The following is a 23,155-nucleotide window of genomic DNA, read 5'->3' on the forward strand; positions in this document are numbered from 1 at the left end:
TTTGGGAAATTTGCTTAGCTTTATTCTTCACTTCCTTTTTTTTTGCAATATTTTAGTTAGGCTAGCATACTTTCAATTGCCAATAGCTATTTTATTCCGTTTCCTTTTTAGAAATACCATCTTATTCTTGTTTCATGTGAATGTGTTATCATCTTATGACTCTGAGGATATTAGCATTAGCATTACTCCAAACTCTAAAATATTCTTTTAAAGTTTGCTGTACTGTTTCCTCAGGTCTCCCCTTTCTTCTGTATTCATTTAAAGTCTCTTTTTCGTGGTGGAGGCTTTCTACACATATTTGGTAATTTTTCAAAGAGGAAGTGTAGCAGGATGATGGGGTGCTCTGTGAGTGCAGGCCAGATAGCAAGACTCACTTCTCGGTGAAGGACTTTTAGACATGAGTGTATGAGGTTTGTATGGGTGCCCTGGGAATACTCCTTGGCTGTGGGTGTAGCAGCCTGGCTGTGTAAGATTTTGGTGTAACCAGAAGAAGGGGGCTTGTGAGAGAGGAACCATGTTTCTTTTATGAAGCCTTTTGCTTTGAACTCTTTATAGTTTATCTTGTGTGGTTCCTCCAGACTCCTAGCCCTGATTTCCTGTGTGAGCTCCTCTGTGTATGGACTTCAAATACCTCCTTTTGCTTTCTATGCTTGCCGCAGACCCTTTTCCATCATTGGTGTCTCATGAGTCTCCTGAACTCTGCAGGCTGAAACTGTTCCCCTCCTGTCCACAGGCTCCCCTGTCTCCAATGCACTGGGCTTGTGCCTGCCTCTGCCCTGCCTAATATATGATTGTGATAGTCAAGTTAATGTGTCAACTCGACAGGGCTATGGGGTGCCCAAGCATCCGGTTGAACATTATTCTGAGTGTCTGAGAGGGCATTTCTGGATGAGGTTAGCATCTGTATCAGTAGAGTGAGGAAAGCAGGTGGCCTTCCTAGTGTGGGCGGCCCCATCAAACAGTTGAAGTCCTGACCAGAACAACCCTCTGCCGAGTAAGAGGTAGCTCCTCCTGCCCGACAAGCTTCAAACTGGCACATTAGCTTTTCCCGCCTTCAGGGCTACTGAAGCAAAGTCTCTTCCTGAGTTTCCAACCCGCCGGCCTTTGGACTGGAACCATACCATTGGCCCTCTTGCCCATTCCCACTGCTGGTGTTGGGGTTTGCCAGACTCCATAGTTGTGTGAGCCAATTCCTTATCATAAATATGTCACCTAGTGGCTCTGTTTCTTTGACACAATGACACTTATTACAACTGCATTATTATTTTAAGAATGGATTGACATATCTTCTGAGATACCATTTGTGAAGGTAGAGCCCGTTCTTCCTGCCTCGCAGGCCAGGGCCCTTGCTTAGGCGGCAGCCCCTCTTGTGGGCTTCTCTCTCGCTGCAGCTCATACTCGGAAGGCGTCTTGGAGGCACGTTCAACTTGTCTGGCGAAAGCAGAAAGAAGTCTATTTTAGAAAAAAGACAACCCCACATCTTAGCTAATGATTCAATTCCTAGTTGTGTGTGTGTGTGTGTGTTTTAAACTGACTGCATATTTTTACATTCCTTTCTAGTATGGTAGTGGTGTCCCTGTAGGCAGAAGCGGTAAATGTGTTTACATTTTACAATTGTCGTCTGAAGCTAGGCAGCCTTTAGATCGGGTCTTTACTGCTGTTAGAATCCTGCACATAACAGACCTATTTAACTCATGTCTCTATGTTGGATTTCAGTTAGACACCTACAGGGATGGGTCCACTTGATGAAAATGTGAGCTGTACACTTTGGTTTTGTGCACTTTGCTCTATATGCGTGATAAACATAAAAATGTCAGTTAGAATTAAACGCTTGAATAAAGTTTGACAATTATGTGAGAAATCCAGAAAGATAGAATAATATAGCTCGCCCCAGATTTTTAACTCTACAACATGAGGGACGGATAGATATGGCTTTCTACCCAGACCTAAATCAAACATTTGTGTTTTCCATACTAGAAATCTCTGTGTACCAATCATCTCAGCTCCCGATGTTCTCCCAGCTTGACTACTTCGGTTTAGCTTTCCATCCAGATGTTTGATGTTGTAGTTCCTGAACCTGTCTCCTTGGGAAGTGTCTTTTCTGACAAGGTATGTCCTCCCCAAGAGCCAGTGCACCCTTGACTGAGGGCAGAGGCGTTTGGGACCTGAAAAGGATGGGTTTAGGCCCTTGCATTTGGATAACTCGATCTCAGGGTGGCTGCTGCTCCTTACTTGGTTTGCAGCATGCCAACACTTAGGACAGCCTTAAACCTTTCCTTGTAGTAGGGATTATTTCCCTCTGTTTGGAAAGAATATACTGAGTTCTGAATGAAAGGCCAAATGTGGTATACTTAAATGCAATACGTTTTAGTATTAGAGTTTCACACACTGACCTGTTGCATTTCTTTTGGGGCAATGGCTGCATGGGGCCTGAATTGTAATGATTCCTGTACTTGTTGAGGCCAGATATTTTTATAACAAATAGTTGTTGTTTCTTTTAATTGAAAATTGAGAAGAATCTCATTAAAAATGATCCTTCCCTTGCAGTGCAAAATTAAATAAATCTCATAACTCATTTTTTTTTGTTTTTGTACCATAAAGTTCACATCATTTTTTCTTTCTTTTTTTTTTTTTTTTTTGAGATGGAGTTTCACTCTCTCGCCCAGGCTGAAGTGCAGTGGAGCAATCTCAGCTCACTGCAACCTCCGCTTTCTGGGTTCAAGAGATTCTCCCGCCTCAGCCTTCCAGGTAGCTCGGATTACAGGTGCCTGCTACCACGCTCAGCTAATTTTTGTATTTTATTTATTTATTTATTTATTTATTTTGAGACGGAGTCTTGCTCTGTCACCCAGGCTGGAGTGCAGTGGCACGACCTCGGCTCACTGAAAGCTCCGCCTCCTGGGTTCACGCCATTCTCTTGCCTCAGCCTCCCAAGTAGCTGCGACTACAGGCGCCCGCCACCACGCCCGGCTAATTTTTTGTATTTTTAGTAGAGACGGAGTTTCACCATGGTCTCGATCTCCTGACCTCGTGATCCGCCTGCCTCGGCCTCCCAAAGTACTGGGATTACAGGCGTGAGCCACCATGCCTGGCCAATTTTTGTATTTTTAATAGAGACAGGGTTTCACCATGTTGGTCAGGCTGGCATCGAACTGCTGACCTCAAGCAATCCACCCACCTCGCCCTCCCAAAGTTCTGGGATTACAGGCATGAGCCACCGTGCCTGGCCACATTTTTTTTTTTTTTTTTCATAAAGCACCTGGGCATGCTTACTTTGGCAGCACACAGACTACAATTGGAATGATACAGAGAAAGTTAGGATGATCCCTCCGCAAGGATGACACACACATTCATGAAGTGTTCTATGTTTTTAAAGTTAAAAGAAAGAAAGAATAAATCACCTGGGTAAAACCTGCTTTTCAATAATGTCACATTTAATTATATTAGCCATAAATATCTGATGTCTTGCATTTGGAATTGGTTATCTAAGAGTTGTTCTCACTAGAAGATCTTCCTGGCAGCATGCTCAGTGGTCAAAATGTTATCTTCTCCTCAGCTCATGTTTCCATTTAGGTGTTGAGATAAAGTGTTTCATGTCCATAGTTATTTATTGAATAATGCATTGAGTAATAGAACAGATTTGGAAATCTGATAGGAGCAGGACAGTTGCACTATTTAATAGGAATTATAGGTAGACTCTAATTTATGAACTTACCTTCAAAGGTGTATTGTAAGTTGATTGGTCAGCAGTCAACTTCTATTTCACTCCTTGGATGTGTTTTGTGACAGATAGTCTAAAAGAGCCTATGTGAGCCATAATAAAGGGCTGTATAGAGTTATAACACTAATACCTCTCCTGGTCCAATTACTACATTCTGGGAACAGGCTATGAGATAAAGCAGTATCTGACACCCATTTTTCCTGCTGTAGGCTAAGAATTAGGAACATGTTTAAAATATAAATGGCAGTGTTTTAAAATGAACTTATTGACCTTTTATTTGTAACTGGTGAGATTTCAGTAGTTTAGCATTAATAAAATGAAGTGAAAATTTCTTGTAAGGTGCTCATATGTTACCACTGACAGGCTCTATTTATCAGTGGGAATTCTTGTATTTAAGGTTATTTCCAGAATACAATTTGGGAGGGATGGTTGGCAAAGCCTCAGGAATTGATGCCAGATGTGGAAGGCCATGGGCTTTGCCATCCATTGGAATGTCCTCTGGGGTGGCTCCCAGGTATGCAATGATGTCCATCAAGAGAAATGGCAGAGGGCCACTGGGGAGGGCTTTTGAATTTGGTGGTGTTGCTCTTGTTCTTTCCCTTGATTGGTTGAATGCACTGCTAAGGAATCAGTGAATTAAACTGCTTAATGTTTAGTGTTATCATCTTGTCCTCAACTTCCAATCATCTAGAACTCCTTGCTGAGTGACTATTTGGGAGGAGGAAGGTGAATGATATCCTATTGGGAGCCTGCTAGGATGGAAGGCTTCCAGAACATGGTCATGGAATGCTGGCCCTGTTCACAAAGTCAGCTTCCAGTGGGGAGGCTTAAAGCCTCCTTTATTCTTTCAGTAAATATTGAATGCTTACTGTATGTTGGGAAGATATAAGAAATTTGTTTTTCCATGGAAAGCAGTAGAATAAGGCAATTGTTTTTAACTGTCTTTACACCTTAACATGGATTTACTGTTTCCATTTTGGTGATGAGTGTTAAGCTTTAGCTTAATTTCTGTGTTTCTGGAGGCTTGCTTGAAGGGGAAGTTACACTTTGAGCAGCTACTGAACTTTGCCTCTTTTAGATCGGTCTCTGGAGAAGAGCTGTCAACTTCAATTTTTCTCATAGCTGGAAAATCAGACTCTGGCGTTGTCTGTGGGTTCTTGCTTTCTGCCACATTTCTGGAGGTCAGACTCCTGTGGTGCCTTGTGATTTGTGAGGATCAGGTAGACCCAGATCCATATTTTGCCAGACCCTATTTTCTAATGGATTGTTTCCCGTATGCGCCTAATTATGAGTTATGGAGTGGAGCGTGTCCAACATACATGTAACAAGATCCACCCCGTGAGTCGGGCTCCTCAGAGGAGCGTTTGCGAATAGATATTATTGTCAGGTTTTGTCCTCTCCTGGGAAGCCTCCAGATCTTCCCATCTCTCGAAAGGAAAAAGGCCAGTGTGTCAACATGAGTGACAAGGCCAATGCGTTGGCCCTTTGCCATGTTCATTTCAGTTCTCTTCATACTTCTCCACCTCTGTTTGCCCAAATTGGGCTCTTTACTGTCCCTCCTACAGGTGGAGCAACAGGAGCTCTCCCACCTGGGCGTTTCTGCACTTGCTGTCCCCTCCCTCTGCAAAGCTCTTCCCCTGTGTATCTGTGAGACTTGCTCCTGCTCCTTCACCTCCTTTAGGGCTTAGTTCACAGGTCACCTTCTCAGTGAAACTTTCCCTCGCCACTCTGTTGAAAATAATCCTTCTCCCAGCCCCAGCCAGTGTACCCTTCTGTATCCTGCTTCCCTGATCTGTTTTCCTCTGCAGTGTTCATCACCATCTATGCTGGTATGTGTTCTATTTTTTTTTTTTAATCTCGTTTCTCCTCTAGAGTGCAATTTCCTTGAGGGTGTGCGTTTTTGACCACCTGGTTCCCTTCAGTATCTCCAGGGCCTGGCACACTGCCCTAGTGCATAATTAGGGCTGAGGAAGTATCTATTGCACATGATGGATGGATGGATGGATGGATGGGTGGATGGATGGATGGATGGATTTTTGATAAATCCCAGTCATCTTCCTGTCACCCAGTTTCAGAAAACACTGGCCTCATGTTTAGAGGAAGACTGAGTGAATCATAGAGAAATGTTCCTGTTTGTTCCTGGTCACTTATCTCCAGCACCCAAGCTCTAAGGTCTTCGGTTTCCATGCAGCTAAAGCCCCTCCTTGCTGTGACTAGCCAGGAGGACAGTGATGCTGGCACATGCATTTCATCCCATGAGTAGGAATGTCTTTAGGGGAGGGGTGGCTTATTTACTTGGGTGAATAAACTCTCCTGTTGGAAAGTTCTGTCATTCACCCATTTACCCCTGGAGATGTTTTTCCCCTGGCAGAGTGAATGGTAAAACATCTCCCATCTTATTACATTTTTAAAAAGTTGCTACATAATAGTTGTATTAACACATATTTTAAAGGTACATGTGATAATTTGATACATTCATATAATGTGTAAGGGTCAAATCAAGGTAATTGGGCTATCCAATGCCTTAAATCTCTTCTAGATATTTTGAAGTGTACAACAGATTATTGTAAACTATAGTCACCCTGCTGATCTTTCAAATACCAGCTCTTATTTTCTCTACCTAACTGTGTATTTGTACCCATTAATCAACCTCTCTTCATCTCTTCCTCCGTGCTACCACTCCTAGCCTCTGGTAACCACCAGTCTGCCCTCTCTCTTCATGAGATCCACTTTTCTGGCTCTCACATATGAGTGAGAACATGTGATATTAGTCTTTTTATGCCTGGCTTATTTCACTTAATATAATGACCTCCAGTTCCATTTATGTTGCTGCAAATGACAGAATCTCATTCATTTTTTGTGGCTGAATAAGTACTCCATTGTGTATATATGACACATTTTCTTTATCCATTCATTCACTGATGGCCACTTAGGTTGATTCTATATTTTGGCTATTGTAAATATTCTGAATAGTGCTGCAATAAATATGACAGTGCAGACAGATATCTCTTTGACATATTGATTTTCTTTCTTTTGGATCTATAGCCAGCAGTGAAATTGCTGGATTATATGGCATTCCTATTTTTAGTTTGTTTTTTTTTTTTGGGGATAGAGTCTTGCTCTGTCTCCCAGGCTGGAGTGCAGTGGCACGATCTCGGCTCACTGCAAGCTCCACCTCTCAGGTTCCACACCATTCTCCTGCCTCAGTCTCCCAAGTAGCTGGGACTACAGGTGCCCGCCACCACGCCTGGCTAATTTTTTTTGTGTATATATATATATATATTTTTTTTTTTTTAGTAGAGATGAGGTTTCACCATGTTAGCCAGGATGGTCCCGATCTCCTGACCTCGTGATTTACCCACCTCGGCCTCCCAAAGTGTTGGGATCACGGGCATGAGCCACCGTGCTGGCCCTATTTTTAATTTTTTGAGGAACCTCCATGCTGTTTTCTATACTGGCTGTACTAATTTACTTTCCCACCATCAGTGTACAAGGCTTCTGCTTTTTGCATATCCTTGCCAACATTCAATCTTTCCTGTCTTTTTTATAATAGCCATTTACACTGCAGTGAGATGATATCTCATTATGGTTTTGATTTACATTTTTCTGATAATTAGTTATGTTGCGCATTTTCCTGTTGGCCATTTGTATGTCTCTTTTGAGAAATGTCTATTCAGATATTTTATGCGTTTTTAAAACATATTATTTTATTTATTTATTTATTTTTGCTGTTGAGTTGTTTGAGATCCTTATTATATTCTGGTTATATTCTCCTTATATATCCCTTGTCAGATGGATAGCTTGTAAGTATTTTCTCCCATTCTCTGGGTTGTCTCTTTGTTGATGTTTTCTTCATTCTGCAGAAGGTTTTTAGCTTGATGTAAAAACCTTGCTTTTAAGGTCTTATACAAAAAAATCTTTGTCTAGACCAATGTCCTGGAGTATTTCCCCAATGTCTTATTTTAATAATTCCCAGTTTCAGGTCTTAGATTTGAGCCTTTAATCTATTTTTATTTGATTTTTGTATAATGAGAGATAGGGGTCTACATTTATTCTTTGATATGTAATTACCAGTTTTCCCAGCATCATTTATTGAAGAAACTGTCCTTTCCCCACTGTATGTTCTTAGCGACTTTGTTAAAATGAATTGACTATAAATGCATGGCTTTATATCTGGGTTCTCTCTATTTCTTTTTTTTTTAAGAGATAGGGGTCTCACAATGTTGCTGATCTCAAACTCCAGGCTTCAAGTGGTTCTCCCACCTTGGCCTCCCAATGACTTCTCTATTCTGTTCCATTGGTCTGTGTGTCTATTTTTATGCCAGTACCATGCTGATTTGATTACTACAGCTTTGTAGTGTGTTTTGAAGTCAGGTAGTGTAATGCCTCCAGCTTTGTTCTTTTTGCTCGGGATTGCTTTGGCTATTCAAGATTTGTGGTTCCATATAAACTTTTTCTGTTTCTGTGAAGAATATCATTGGTATTTTTATAGGGATTATATTGAATCTGTAATTTGCTTTGGGTAGTGTTGTCACTTGAATAATATTAATTCTAATCCATGAGCATGGAATATCTTTCCATTCTTTGGTGTCCTCTTCAATTTATTTCATCAGTGTATTAATAGTTTTTCTTATATAGATCTTTCACTTCTCTGGTGAAATTGATTCCTAGGTATTTTACGTTCTTTGTAGCTATTGTAAATGAGATTGTTTTCTTGATTTCTTTTTTCAGATTGTTTGCTGTTGGCATATAGAAATGCTACTGATTTTTATATGTTGATTTTGTATCCTGCAACTTACAATCATGTCCTTTGTGAACAAGGCTAATTTGACTTTTTCCTTTCCAGTTTGGATGCCCTTTATTTATTTCTCTTGCCTAATTTCACTATCCAGGACTTCCAATACTATGTTTAATAACAGTGGTGAAAGTGGGCATCCTTATCATGTTCCAGATCTTAGAGGAAAGGCTTTCAATTTTTCCCAATTGAGTATGATGTTGGTTGTGGGTTTGTCATGTATGGCCATTATTATTTTGAAGTACGTTCCATCTATATCTAGTTTGTTGAGGATCTTTATCATAAAGAGATATTGAATTTTGTCAAATACTTTTTTCAGCGTCTACTAAAATGATCACATGGTTTTTGTTCTTGGTTCTGTTAATGTCATATATCACATTTATAGATTTGTATATGTTGAACCATCCTTACATCCCTGAGAAGAATTCCACTTGATCATGGTGAATGATCTTTTTAATATGTTGGTGAATTCATTTTGCTAGTATTTGGTTAAGAATTTTTGCATCTACTAGCTGGGCATGGTGGCTCATGCCTGTAATCCCAGCACTTTGGGAGGCCAAGGTGGATGAATCACTTGAGGTCAGGAGTTCAAGACCAGCTTGGCCAACATGGTGAAACCCCATCTCTACTAAAAATACAAAAAGATAGCCAGGCGTAGTGGCACATGCCTGTAATCCCAGTTACTCTGGAGGCTGAGACTACCTTGAACCCAAGAGGCGCAAGTTGTGGTGAGCTGAGATCACAGTACTGCCCTCCAGCCTGGGCAACAGGGCTAGACTCTGTCTCAAAAAAAAAAAAAAAAAAAAAAAGAATTTTTTTATCTATGTTCATCAGTGATATTGGCCTATAATTTTCTTGCCTGGTTTTATTATCAGGGTAATGCTGGCCTCATAGAATGAGTTTGGAAGTATTCCGTGATCTTCAATTTTTTCTCAAGGCTTTAGGGGAACTTTTTTTTTTTTTTTTTTGAGCCAGAGTTTCACTCTCATTGCCCAGGCTGGAGTGCAGTGCCGCAATCTTGGCTCACGGCAACCTTGACTTCTGGGGCTTAGATTCTTCCACCTCAGCAATGTCCTGAGTAGCTAAGACTTCAGGTACACACCACCTTGCCTGGCTAGGTATTAGTTCTTCTTTAAATGTTTCATAGAAATCAGCAGTGAAACCATCTGGTCCTGGACTTTTCTTTAATGGGAGGCTTCTTATTATGGCTTTGATTTAGTTACTTGTTATTGATTGGTTGAGGTTTTCTGTCTCTTTACGGTTCAGTCTTGGTAGGTTTTATGTGCCCGAGAATTTTTTCATTTCTTCTTGGTTTCCAATTTGTTGGTGCATAATTGTTCATAGTAGTCTCTAATGATTTTTTTTTTTTTGTATTTCTGTGGTCTTAGTTTTTATGTTGCATTTTCATTCCTGGTTTTATTTGAGTCTTCTCTTTTCTTCCTAGTTAGCTAAGGGTTTGCCAATTTTGCTTATCTTTTCAAAAATTCAAGTTTTTGTTTCATTGATCTTTTGTACTTTTTTTAGTCTCAATTTTATTTCTGCTCTTACCTTTATTATTTCTTTTCTTCTACTAATTTTGGGTTTCATTTGTTCTTGTTTTTCTGATCTCTTAAGGTGCTTTATTAAGTTATTTGAAGTCTTTCTACTTTTTTGATGTAGGTGTTTATTACTACAAACTTTCCCTCTTACCATTGCTTTTGCTGTATCCCATAGATTTTGGTATGTTATATTTCCATATCCATTTGTTTCAAGAAATTTAAAATTTTCCTTCTTAATTTCTTCATTGACCTATCAGTTGTTGAGGAACATATTATTTAATTTCCATGGGTTTGTGTAGTTTCCAGGGTTCTTATTGTTATTGATTTCTAGTTTATTTCATTGTGGTCAGAAAAAAATAGTTGATATGATTTCTACCTTTTTGAATGTGCTGGGACTTGATTTATAGCCTAAGATATGGTCTATTCTAAAGAATGTTCTGTATACCAATGAAAAGAACATGCATTCTGTAGCAGTTGGGTGAAATATTCTGTAAATGTGAGTTAGTCTTGTTTTGTCTAGTATACAATTTAACTCCGGTGTTCCTTTGCTGATTTTCTGTCTAGATGATCTGTCCATTACTGACAGTGGGAAGCTGAGGTCCCCTACTACTATTGTATTGCAGTCTATCTCTTGCTTTAGATATATTAATATTTGCTTTATATTTTTGGGTGCTCTGGTGTTGAGTGCATAGATATTTATAATTGCCTTTATCATTATAAAATGACCTTCTTTGTCTTTGACTTGTAGTCTGTTTTGTGTAGTATAAGAATAGACAATCCTACTATTTTTTGGTTTTCACTTGCATGGAATATCTTCTTCCATCTCTTTCATTCTATGTGTGTCTGTATAGGTGATATCAGTTTCTTGTAGGCAGCATATAGCTGAGTCTTGTTTCTTTATCCATTCAGCTATATATATTTTTTAATTAGAGAATTAAGTTCATTTACATGCAGCATTATCATTGATAAGTAAGGACTTACTACTGCCATTTTTCTGCTTGTTTTCTCATTGTTTGGTAACTTCCTTCCTTCTTGCCTTCCTTCTTTCAGTCCTTCTTTTCTTTTTTCCATCTTCCTTTGTGGTTAAGTGATTTTCTCAGGTAATAGGTTTTAATTTGTTGTTTTTTATTTTTAGTGTATCTATTATAGGTTTTTGCATTGTGGTCATCACAAGGCTTGCAAAAACATCTTGTAGATATAACAAGTTATTTTTAAAGAGATGACAACTTATCTTAGATCACAGAAAGGAATAGAAACAATAAACTAAAAAAACCTCTGTGTTTTAACTCCATCTCCCCTACATATTGATTTTTTTGTTACTTCAATTTGGATATATTTATACTGCCTATTTCTTAGCAGGTTGCTGTATGTGTTTTTGTTTTTGATAGATTTGTCTTTTGGGCTTCATACTAGAGTTATGAGTGGATTGCACACCACAATTACAGTATTAGAGTATTCTGGGTATGTCTATATGCTTAATTTTACTCGTGGATTTTATACCTTCAAATGTTTTCTATTTGCATGTTAGTGTTTTTTTTTTCTTTCAAATTGAAGAACCTCTTTTGGTATTTCTTGTAAGATGGATCTGGTGATGGTAAATTCTCTCAGCTTTTGTTTTTCTGGGAAAGCCTTTATTTCTCCTTCATAGTTGAAGGACAGCTTTGCTGGATACAGTATTCTTGGATGAAAATTTTTTTCTTTTAGCACTTTGAAAATTTTGTTCCACTCCCTTCTGGCCTGTTTGGTTTCCATTGATAAGTCTGTTGCCAGATGAATTGGAGGTTCTTTATACGTTATTTGCTTCTTTTCTTTTGCTGCTTTTAGGATCCTCTTTGTCTTTGATCTTTGAGAATGTGATTATTACATGCCTTCGGGAAGTCTTATTTGGGTCAGATCTGTTTGTTGTTCTCTGACATTCCTGTACCTGGATGTTTATCTCTTTCTCAAGTTTTGGAAAGTTTTCTGTTATTTTTTTGAGTAAGCTTTCTACTCCTTGCTCTTGTTTAACTCCCTCTTGAACACCAGTGATTCTTAGACTTTGTCTTTTGAGGTAATTTCCTTTATCTTGTTGACAATCTTTGTTCCTTTTTATTCTTTTTTCTTCTCTGTGTATTTTCAAATTGCCTGTCTTTGAGCTCATTTATTCTTACTTCTGCTTGATTCATTCTCCTACTGACAGCCTCTAATGAGTTTTTCAGTTCCTCAAATACATTTCTCAGTTTGAAGATTTCTGTTTGTTTTTATTATTATTTCAATCTCTTCATGAAATTTCTCTGATACATTTTTGAGTTGCTTTTCTGTGTTATCTTGAAAATCACTGAGTTCCCTTAAAACTGCTATTTTGAATTCTTGTTCAGAGAGCTCACATATCAACATCTTGTTAGGGTTAGTCACTGGATCCTTGCTTCACTTGTTCAGGGAAGTCATGGTTCCCTGTTTGCTGCTGTCACTTATGAATGTATGTATATATGTTTGCATTGGAGAATTAGTTATTTCAGTCTTCTCTGTCTGGATTCTTTTGTTTTTTATTGGATATGTTTGCTTAGAGATTCATTGTAATTTACCTGTTGAATTTCTTTCTTTTCCCATTAGGTCACTGCCTCCTTTTCAGCATTAGATGGTGCCTTAAGCCCAGGTTTGTCTCCACTCTAATAAACGATTGGAGCACTGCCCATCCCAAATAGAAATGGTGCCAAAGGGGATAGCCTAGCAGTGTGGGAAGGTGAATTAGGGGTTTGTGCTCAGGGGACCTGTGGGATGAACCTCCTACAGCATGGTGCTGCTAAGCAGACACTCCAATTTGGTATCTCTTTTGGCCAACTTATAGAGCAAAGTTTCCAGAGTTGGGGATAGTAGTCCTGCCTCCTCACTTTGGCTCTGGCTGTCCCCAGGGATATTTCTTCCTTCAGGCACTCCCCATGCTTCTTGTGAGTTGAGGTAGGAACAGGTATCCTGCCAGGGAACTCAAGATGATGGGGAAGCTGCCTGTCACCTTGATTTCCCTTTTTCCAGTGTTAAACTAAGAGTCGGGGGAGATTTTCCACATGTTTGGTGCCGGCAGATTGGGGAGAGGGGTGTCTTGGCTGTGGATGTCCCCTTCTCTTACCATCTACTTGGAGCTTTTTTACTTCTCTGTGGCACTGAGAACTGTCTCATCCTCATATTTTAGTTTTGGAATATTTGTGGTGATAACCTTAGTGCTGTAAATTTGGTTTTTGTTTTCTGTGTGGGGAATGAAGCCAGCTTGCTTCCATGCCACCATTTTGGAACCAGAAACCTCATTGTATTACACCTTATAGTGCTCTGCTGAATTAAATTCAAATAGGAAGTTTGAACAAATTTACCTCCTCAGCAATTATCCTAAATCCCTGCTACTCAAAGTGTGGTCATTGTACCAGTAGCATTGAACTCACCTGGGAACTTGTTAGAAATGTGGAATCTCAGGCCCACCCCAGACCTACTGAATCAGAATCTGCATTTTAATAAGCTCTCCAGGAGACTGGTGTGTTCGAGAAGTACTGTCCTGCAATATTCTGGTAGACTCATTTTGATAGGTGCTGCCTTTAGCTGTTTGTAGTGTTATATCTTTAATTCTGTAACATGACAGCTAATGGCTATATATTTTGGCAATTATTTTAATGCCACACAATAACCTTTTCCTGGATGAATGTTAATTTCTCTGAATTATTGATCATGCTTACTCTATCTCAGGATGCAAGCATCTGGGCTCATTTTTCTAGTTCTAGTAGAGTAAAAGTTAGCATGCATTTCCCTCTACACTTCTACCCTCTTAAATTTCATTTCTTGCCACAAGCAAGATTCCTTTCCTCCTCAACTCTCCATCTTCATGGTTCTCAGGGATATGTAGGTCCTTAAGCACAGTCAGCATTTTGCTCAAGTGGAAAACGTTCATATATAGCTGGGGTAATGTGCCAACTGTGTGCATGTGTATCTGGTTTATACAGATGGAATCTCAGGTTCAAATTTTATAATCAAGCTATCTTGCAAGATAGTTTCTACACTCTTATTTTACAGTATGTGAACTTTCTTTTTGTTTTTTGCTGACAAATGTTGATTGCTTTATTTCAGTGGTCAGGATTGCTATAGAGGTATGCATGATATTCCATTTGATTTTGTCCTCTAAGCCATAGTTAAGAAGACTTTGTATTGTGAGCTATCACATACATGAGTTTTGTGTATTTTCCCTACTTTTTAATGAGCTTAATGTCAGCTGTTGATTCTGGCCAAATTTCACAGTGACATCCTGTTACGCCACAGGTCCATGTAAACAAGGAGGAGATCCATGTCAGCAAATTTCTAGCTAATTCAGGGATAGTCTTTCAAGTTATATATTGTTTAAGTTTTGACTCTTTAAAAAGTGGTCTTTGTATAATATCACATACATTTTTAGCACCTTAGGTAGAAGGTGTATACATATGTATACATATGTAGTGTGCTGCATGTAGTGTGCTGCACCCATTAACTCATCATTTATATTAGGTGTATCTCCTAATGCTATCCCTCCCCCCTTCCCCCACCCCACAATAGGCCCCAGTGTGTGATGTTCCCCTTCCTGTGTCCATGTGTTCTCATTGTTCAATTCCCACCTATGAGTGAGAACATGCGGTGTTTGGTTTTCTGTCCTTGCTATAGTTTGCTCAGAATGATGAAAACCTGCTGGATAATCTTGCTACAATATATTATAATTAAGAATAGGCTCAGAGTGATGTCTTCAGAGGGTGAGCTAGGAATCATATAGGTACTTTTATGGTGCAAACTTGAATGAAACGTGTGAGCAGCCACAGCTGGTTTGGTTCATTTTGCCTTTGGGTTATTTCACTGTTCACTCACTATCTGCTATGTGCTAGGAACATATGGAATTGAAGTAAACATTCTTGTTGTTCCCATAATCTGTTCTGGGGATAGATAAAATACTAAGCAAAGCATTACACGTATATGATATAGGTGTAAACACTGTACTGTAGGCTTGCATGAGGAATGTCATTATAAATTTGACCAGACTTACTGAAAGATGTAAGATTGGGTGGAAAGAAGGACACTTTAGTCATGGAGAGACAGGTAGGGTGTAAGGGAGAGGATGTCCTAGGTGGAAGCAAAAGTGTGAGCAAACATGATCAAATAAAGGGTGTGTGGAAGGAATGGAATTTATTTGGGTGTGGTTGAAGCATGAAACGTCTGTGGTGGGTACCCAGAGGGAACATCGAATTGTTATTCACATGCCTGCTGTTCATAGCATATAGCTCCTAGAAGGTGGGTAGATGTCTCTGCTTATGTTGTGTGAAAATTAAAGAAGCACATGTATATCTTCCAATGTGGAAAACAAAGACCACATTGGAAGATTTTCTCATCGGGGCGCCATTTTACAAACTAAAGCTCTTTAGGAGAAGAGACACAGCAATTTCCTTGTCTCGAGTTTTGAAACATTTTTTTTTTAAACCATTTGTAAAACTTTCTAAACTTCTTGTCTTGTTTTTGTGTTTTAGAGTTTAAATCTATAACTGATAGTATTATTTTTCTTTGCACTTACAGTACGGCCAAGTACAGCGTGTTGACATTTCTACCTCCATTCTTGTATGAGCAGATTAGAAGAGCTGCTAATGCCTTCTTTCTCTTCATTGCCTTATTACAGGTAATGGTTTTTTAACAGTTCCTTGGAATTCACTTTAATTACATGTAAAATGAGATTTTGCTAAAAGTTCCTTAACTGCTAAAGTGTTATAATCTTGGAATATAGTTTGTTTCCCTCCTCCAGTCATTGTTTGATAGAGTGAACAAGCCTGACTTTGTATACAGGGAGATTTCTTTTGGTATGGCCTTAAGGATGATTGCAGTGACTGAAAGAGGCATTGAAAAGTGGCCTTAGGGCCATACTTTTAAGCCTTTTTCTGTTCCAAACACATAACCAATGTTGGATAAAATTTTTAAAAATATGTAAAATATATAGCTAGTTTTTAAAGTAAGGTAATTATTTTTGAGTAACAGAAATGGAACAGAACTGCAAAAGTGTGAACCGTGCGTGACTGCCATAATTTTCTGTTCATGGAGAGGATTTTTAATGTGCCAACTTCCTACTTGTGGTCTCTTATCTTCCAGCAAATTCCAGATGTATCTCCAACAGGAAGATATACCACCCTGGTGCCATTGATCATTATTTTAACAATTGCAGGCATCAAAGAGATTGTAGAAGATTTTGTAAGTTTTTGCTTTTGGATAATGAAATCATTGTATGCAGTAGATAATAACTTATGTGTTGCCTCGGGTGATATACTCAAGGCAGGAAATTGGGCTATAGTTTAACCAGCCTCTTTAGATGCCTGATGGTATTTTTGCGGGGAGGGAATGTATACTCAGAGTGTCCTAAATACCTGTACAGTGACACTAAACAGTTCAAACTTTGTTTTCAAATATTAGGTCTCTGGAGGCCCATTGATTTTTATCACTGATGTTCCTTATAGCCTGCTTTAGAGCTTGCCAATTTGGGCAGCAAATGAAGGATTGCTATGTTGTCTAGGATGGCAGCATTGTCTCGCTCTGCCTGAGGCAACTTTACAAGAATCTTCTCCCCTCACAATCATCCTAGTGTATCTCCATGTTCACTGGCTTCAACAACTATATTCCTTTTCCCTCTCTTTCTTGCTCTGTCTCCCCATATATATTTGTGTGTATGTGTGTGTGTGTATATATATATATGTTTGCGTGTGCTGTCTCTCTGTCTCTGGATCTTCCTCTCCTCCCTTACATACACACACACCTTGATTTCACAAACATATATGCATCTTTCTGGGAATAGGTATGTAAATAAATATAATACAAGTTAAGCATCCCTAAATCCAAAAACCCCAAATCTGAAATGCTTCAAAATCCAAAACTTTTTACATGCCGACATGATGCCACAAGTGGAAAACTCCACACCTGACCTCATGTGATGGCTGCACAAAATTATTATAAACACTGTATGAAGTTACCTTCAGGTTATGTGCATAAAGTGAATATGAAACATAAATAAATTTCATGTTTAGACTTCGGTCCCATCCTGGAGATACCTCATTGGGTATATGCAAATACTCCAAGATCTGAAACAATCTGAAATATGAAACACTTCTGGTCCTGAGCATGTCAGATAAGGGATCTTCAACCTGTACACGTCAAAGCGAATTTACTTTATCAGTAAAATGAAGTTGGCTGTTTTTTGCTGGGTTTATCACACTGAATAATCATTTCAGTCTGATCTAAAGCAAGGAGTAAAAAGTTTTGTACTTCCAAGTGCTAGAACCAAAATAAAATAATTGAAACTGGAGGAGACCACTTCTAAACTTAGGGAGTGCTGATAGATCACAAAATTATCTAACTGAATTTTACAGCATGAGCATTATTGGCAGTTAGTTTCCTTGTCCCCTGTAATTTCCTGATTGTTTTGTTTGCTATTTCAATTATTCATGTGGAACTTTTGAATGTTAGAACTTTTTTTTCTTTCTGTAACAGAAGCGACACAAGGCAGACAATGCAGTTAACAAAAAGAAAACAATAGGTAAGCTCCCAGGTTGAATCACTTTTTCCAGTGGAAAACTTAAGAATAAGGCCTGCATTTAAGGAATTTTAAATAAGTAGTGAATGGTATTGAGATAAATTGGCAAGATGATCTATAAAATACTTTAAAGAAATAGTAAAATAACAAAAAAATTGAACGTAATTTTAGTTCTAATAATTAAGTTTGAACAGCATTTGTGCATTTTAGAATGTTAGAAAAGGTTGTAATTTTCAGGAACTAGACAGTTTTTATGTCCATAAAAAGTCTAAGCATTCACGTCCTTCATTTATAATCTCTCCTTACTTCCCTCTTTTAGTTTTCATTGTTTTATTTCTACAACATCAATTTTTTGTTTGTTTGTTTAATTTTTTGAGACAGGGTCTCACTCCTGTTGCCCAGGCTGGAGTGCAGTGGCATGATCATGGCTCACTGTAGCTTTGACCTCCCAGGCTCAGGTGATCCTCCCACCTCAGGCTCTTGAGTAGCTGGGGCTACAGGCACGCACCACCACCCCCGACTAATTTTTGTATTTTTGGTAAAGATAGGTTTCACCTTGTTGCCCAGGCTAGTCTCAAACTTCTGGGCTCAAGCAATCTGCCTGCCTTGGCTTCCCAAAGTGTTAGGATTACAGGTATGAGCCACTGCGCCCAGCTGTTCAGTTTTTTTTAAATTGTGGAACAGCAGGCTTTTTTTTTCTTCTGGACTGAAAATAAGTAGATTTCACTTACATACATACATAAACATTTATGTGTATGCATTAATGTATATATGTTACAGAGGTACGTACCATACATTGGTGTTCCATTTTGAGGTAGGGGTGCTGATGTTATGCCATCGTGGCTAAAGATAGGGTATGTTAGAATTAATAAATGGAATTCTAAAAGAAAGCTTTTGGATTTTAGGAAGCTGATTCAATTTATTACCAGTATTAACGAATATTTTATTTTTCTCTTTTTCAGTGTTAAGAAATGGTATGTGGCATACCATTATGTGGAAAGAGGTAAAAACTAATTTTAAAGATGTACCAGTACTATTGGTTTGAAGACGTGTAATGAATTGCTGGTCTTGATTGCAGTATAAAGTTTGTGTTAGTCATAGTAGAGTTTTCTATGAGGTCTACTGAGACCTGATGCATGTTTATTCTGTCCCTTGCCCCTTCTAGTAAGGGCCCAATGTGTCACTTCAAGCTATGAACTTCATTGCTCCTGATTGACATTTCTGAAATCTCAAAGTATTTTCTAGTTTCTAAATCCAATTTGAGAAACATTTTCCCTGGTCCTCTGTTGTCTTAACCTAAGTTAAAGTTTATTTTTGTTTTTAGCATTTGTGATTCTCACTTTTAACATTTTTGGGTGGAAAGGTCATTAACTACAGAGTGGTGGAAAGGGGGTAAGAAACCACCCCGTTTCTTTCTGTTCTAGCACAGCAGTTAGCTGCTCTTAATAGTAGCAAGGAAAGCTTTGCTTCCACGTCCCTGGAAGTATGAGGTTTAGAAGTTTGAAGAATGGTGTGGTTTTTTGGTTGTTTATGGTGATGAGTAGAAAATTTAGAAGAGATCTGCCATACCATCTAGGTATTTTATATCTGATAAAATTAGCTTTTTAAATGAGTGTTTTAGCTGGACCTTCTTAATGGACACAAGATGTGTTGGGGGATGACTCTCATTAGTCCAGCATTCAAAGCTGATTAATATGATTTTAAAAGAAAACGGCTTTTTAGAAGGGTAACTTGAAATAGCTTTTCTTGCTAAACATTTAGTAAACAATGTTTTTAAATGCCTCTTGCAGTCTTTTACATCTGAAAAATGCCCGTGATATGGTAACTGCAGCATTTGCTTTAGTTTTCGTTTTACTTTACTTTGTTTTAGGAGAATCCGCCACCCTTTAAAGAAATTTCTCCTTTACAGTGTTTTACAGTAACGCCTTAACCTTTGCCGCAATCTTAAAGTCCTATGCTGCAAACGTTCATCAACTGCACATTTGGAAAGGTCATGGTTCTTGGTCAGGAGGTTGGGAATTCTTGACTCACAGTGGGAGAAATGGTCCCAATGCTGAAGGAATTCAGGGGTTCTCCCAGTGGGAAATTGCCCCTCTATTTCTCTAGGGTGCCTCTTGTTACTCACTCCCCAGAAAGGTATCAGTATCAGCTAGAGTGAAGAATGATTTGGATTCAGAGGGCCTGACGTTACTTGAAACAGCAGAAAATGGAGTGATGGTCTCTGATTGATGGTCTTCTGTGGTCCAGGAGCTGACGGCTTTGCAGACTCCTAAAACTCATGACTGTTTCCATTGTTCATTTGGGAGAAAAACAACAATAACAAAGAAACACCGGTTATATACTGTACCACACGCATTTTTATTTCCATTTAAAATGTATTTACTTGGTTTATTTCAGTGGAGCTCCTGGCATGTGCCAGGGATTGTACTAGGCATGGGAAGAATGAAGCGCAGCGCTTCCCTGAAGGAGTTTCAAACTTCAGTGGGCATCCCAGTCACCGTCCACAGGGCTGCTAGAACCCAGATGGCTGGGTCCACTCCCAGGCTATCTGATTCACTGGGTCTCAGGTGGGGGCCCTAGAATTTGCACGTTTAAGCAAATTATTAGTTGAGGCTGATGCCGATGGTGTAGGGAGCACTCTCAAGAACCACAGTTGTCCTGGGAGAGAGAGGCAACTAACCTAATACAGTGCAGTTGCTGAGCTTTGTGTAGGAGAAAGCTTCCACTTTGGGAAGAACTGGGAGGGGCCACCTACCTAGACCCAGTGGTTCAGATCAGGAAAGTCTGCCCTCCAGAGATGCTCTATTGCTCTCTTGAAGGGTGAATCGGGGGTAACTAGCTGCGGAACTGTGAGTAGTTCAGTGTGAGGATGAGAATACAGGAGAGGGCAGAGATGTCAGGCAAGGGGAAGCTGGCTGTCCTTAAGGTCCCCAAAATGATAATAATCTAATCTGAAGTGCTGAAGCTCAGATCTGCTGTCCCCTGGGCTGTAGCTGAGTCACTGGTGAGCGCCAAGAGGCAGCTCTCAGGTGGATCTCGGTGGCTTTGATTGACTTCGAGAAGATCTTTCAGCTACTTCTTCAAAATTAAGAGACTTGAGGAACTCTCTGAGGCTAGAGTGGATTCAGGGATCTGGAGAATTTCTGTTCCCACTGTACTAATTCTTTGAGGGAGTATTGCACACACAAGGAACAATCATGTAAGAACATTAAAACCATTTCCAGGCCGGGCACGCTCATGCCTGCAATCCTAGCACTGTGGGAGGCTGAGGCGGCTGGATCACTTTAGCTCAAGTAGCTCAAGATCAGCCTGGGCAACATGGCCAAAACCCATCTCTACAAAAAAATACAAAAATCAGCCGGGCGTGGTGGTGCATGTCTGTAATCCCAGCTACTCAGGAGGATGAGGTGGGAGGATCACTTGAGGGTGGGAGGTGGAGGTTGCAGTGAGCCTTGATCGCGCCACTGCACTCCAGCCTGGGTGACAGAGCGAGACCCTGTCTCAAAAACAGAAAACAAATAACCAAAAAAAAAATTTTTTTTTTCAAGCAAAATCCAAGTAAGTCGTTTCTTATGTACACAAAACTTCTCAGTACTTGGTTACTGGGATAGGAATGTTTCTTTATTTAGAGAGTAAAGATGAGAGAAAGCCATAATTTCTCTTCTCCTCCCACTTTGAATTTAAAAAAATCCACTGCCTTTTTTAATTTGAAAACATGACAAATTTTCTTGTCTAGTGTTTTTTCTTTACTAATTACTTCTTCTGATTTTTATATGTAATTAAACTATTCATATGAAATAGTTTTAATTTAATTTTATTCTTTTTAGATGGAGTCTCGCTCTGTTGCCCAGGCTGGAGTGCAGTGGTGCCATCTTGGCTCACTGCAACCTCTGCCTCCTGGGTTCAAGTGATTCTCCTGCCTCAGCCTCCCAAGTAGCTGGGACTACAGGTACCCACCACCACGCCCCGTTAATTTTTTTTTTTTTTTTTTAGTGAGTTGGGAATTTCACCGTGTTGGCCAGGCTGGTCTTGAACTCCTGACCTCAAGTGATCTGCCTGCTTTGGCCTCCCAAAGTGTTGGGATTATAGGCATGAGCCACTGCACCTGGCCAAAATATTTTTTACTTTTAAAAAACACTTTCAATTCACATAACATCCATTGCTTTTGTACTGGTGGTTGTTAAAACAGCTTTGTGGCATTTTCCCCAGACACTTTAATAAACAACGTAAAGCACCAATAGGATACTTTTCAGTAGATTTACCTTTTTCCCAACAGAAAATTAAACATGGGCACCTGCTAGCTTATAAGATCCGGCAGTTTTTCACAAGTATCGTATCACTTGAAATTCCTGGTTTCTAAGAGAACAGTAACATGGTTAGAATAGGAAATAGAAAGCATAAATGCCCACTTTGAACTTTGCAATTATTACTGTACTAGGAATGGTCTTCTGGTATCATCAGAGAATTCTAATGTCCTTGACCTTCACACTCATGATGTCCTTTCAATTATACTCCCACTGATGGAGACTGACATTTATATGGCCCTGTTTTATGCCAGGTGCCATGTATACTTCCTTAGTCACTGCGTTCACCTTACAAGGCCGGTGGCACTGTTTTCCTGTTTCAGACGTGAGACGCTGGGGCGCTGAGAGGCGAAGCAGCTTGCCGAGATCACAAAGCTAGTACACGGCTATAAAGCTAGGATTGGAGTTAGGCTTGCCTGATTTGAAAGCCCCCGTTCTTTCCACCCTAGTGCTTTCTGCGATGTTACTGAAAGGATCTGTGGACACTTGGCCATGGTGCCATTTTGGAGACTACAGCCCTTTTCCTTGGCTTGAGATCTTCTGTCTAGTGGAGTCTGTTCCCCAAGGTGCTCTCTGACTTTGGCCATGATCCTTTTTCTGGGAATTTCTTGAGGCTGTACAAATCTTCTCCATTTTATGTGGTATATTTCCAGGGGGACTTTTAGGTGCACTTTTCATGGGTGAATTTACTGTTGCCTTTTAATCAGAGGATTGGCCTTCTGTGCAGCTTGCCCAGTTTTGAATCCTGGTTCTAACACTCAGTGGCTGTATTACTGTGATCAAGTTATTTTGTTTTCTGCACCTCAATTTGTGAAACAGAGAAAAATTTATGTGTGTTAACTCAGTTGATATCCTTGTAGTCACTCTATGAAATATGTGCCTTTATCCTCATTATATAGATGAGGAAACTGAGGCACACAGAGTTTACATAACGTTCATCGTTACACAGCTCATCAGGGGTGCAGTGGGGATTGAGCCCAGGCATTAGGCTGGCTCTGGTGGTGTGTGCATGACCCTTCTACCCTACTGTGTGCAGCTATGGAAATGCTCAAGTATTTGTAAATGGATGGATAACTGTAAGAAAACGAGATCTTTGTAGCTGTTCTGACTTAGCCCTTTTCTCCCTCTCCCTTTCCTTTTTTATTAAACATCATTGCAAAAAAAGGCAACATTACCAGTGTCTGCATGGAAGCACTTTCCTTTTGTTCTTGTCAAGGAAAATAATTTGGGCTTCTCCATCTTAAACTTCAT

The 23,155-nt window shown here is 39.5% G+C and overlaps 1 protein-coding gene and 1 non-coding gene across 2 annotated transcripts in view; both read left to right on the plus strand.

Annotated features, from left to right (window-relative positions):
• Positions 1-23,155, plus strand: part of LOC129011221 (phospholipid-transporting ATPase IB-like) — a 96,987-nt gene that overhangs the window by 41,005 nt on the left and 32,827 nt on the right. The window contains exons 3-6 of the mRNA XM_063650989.1: positions 15,605-15,704; positions 16,169-16,267; positions 17,558-17,603; positions 18,563-18,603. Coding sequence (XP_063507059.1) covers positions 15,605-15,704; positions 16,169-16,267; positions 17,558-17,603; positions 18,563-18,603 — 286 coding nt within the window. The remainder of the gene's footprint in view (positions 1-15,604; positions 15,705-16,168; positions 16,268-17,557; positions 17,604-18,562; positions 18,604-23,155) is intronic.
• Positions 3,266-3,372, plus strand: LOC129011968 (U6 spliceosomal RNA). Its single transcript, XR_008493484.2, has one exon. It is a non-coding gene; the product is annotated as a U6 spliceosomal RNA (small nuclear RNA).

This window comes from Pongo pygmaeus, chromosome 14, assembly GCF_028885625.2.
Source record: "Pongo pygmaeus isolate AG05252 chromosome 14, NHGRI_mPonPyg2-v2.0_pri, whole genome shotgun sequence".
NCBI lineage: Eukaryota > Metazoa > Chordata > Mammalia > Primates > Hominidae > Pongo > Pongo pygmaeus.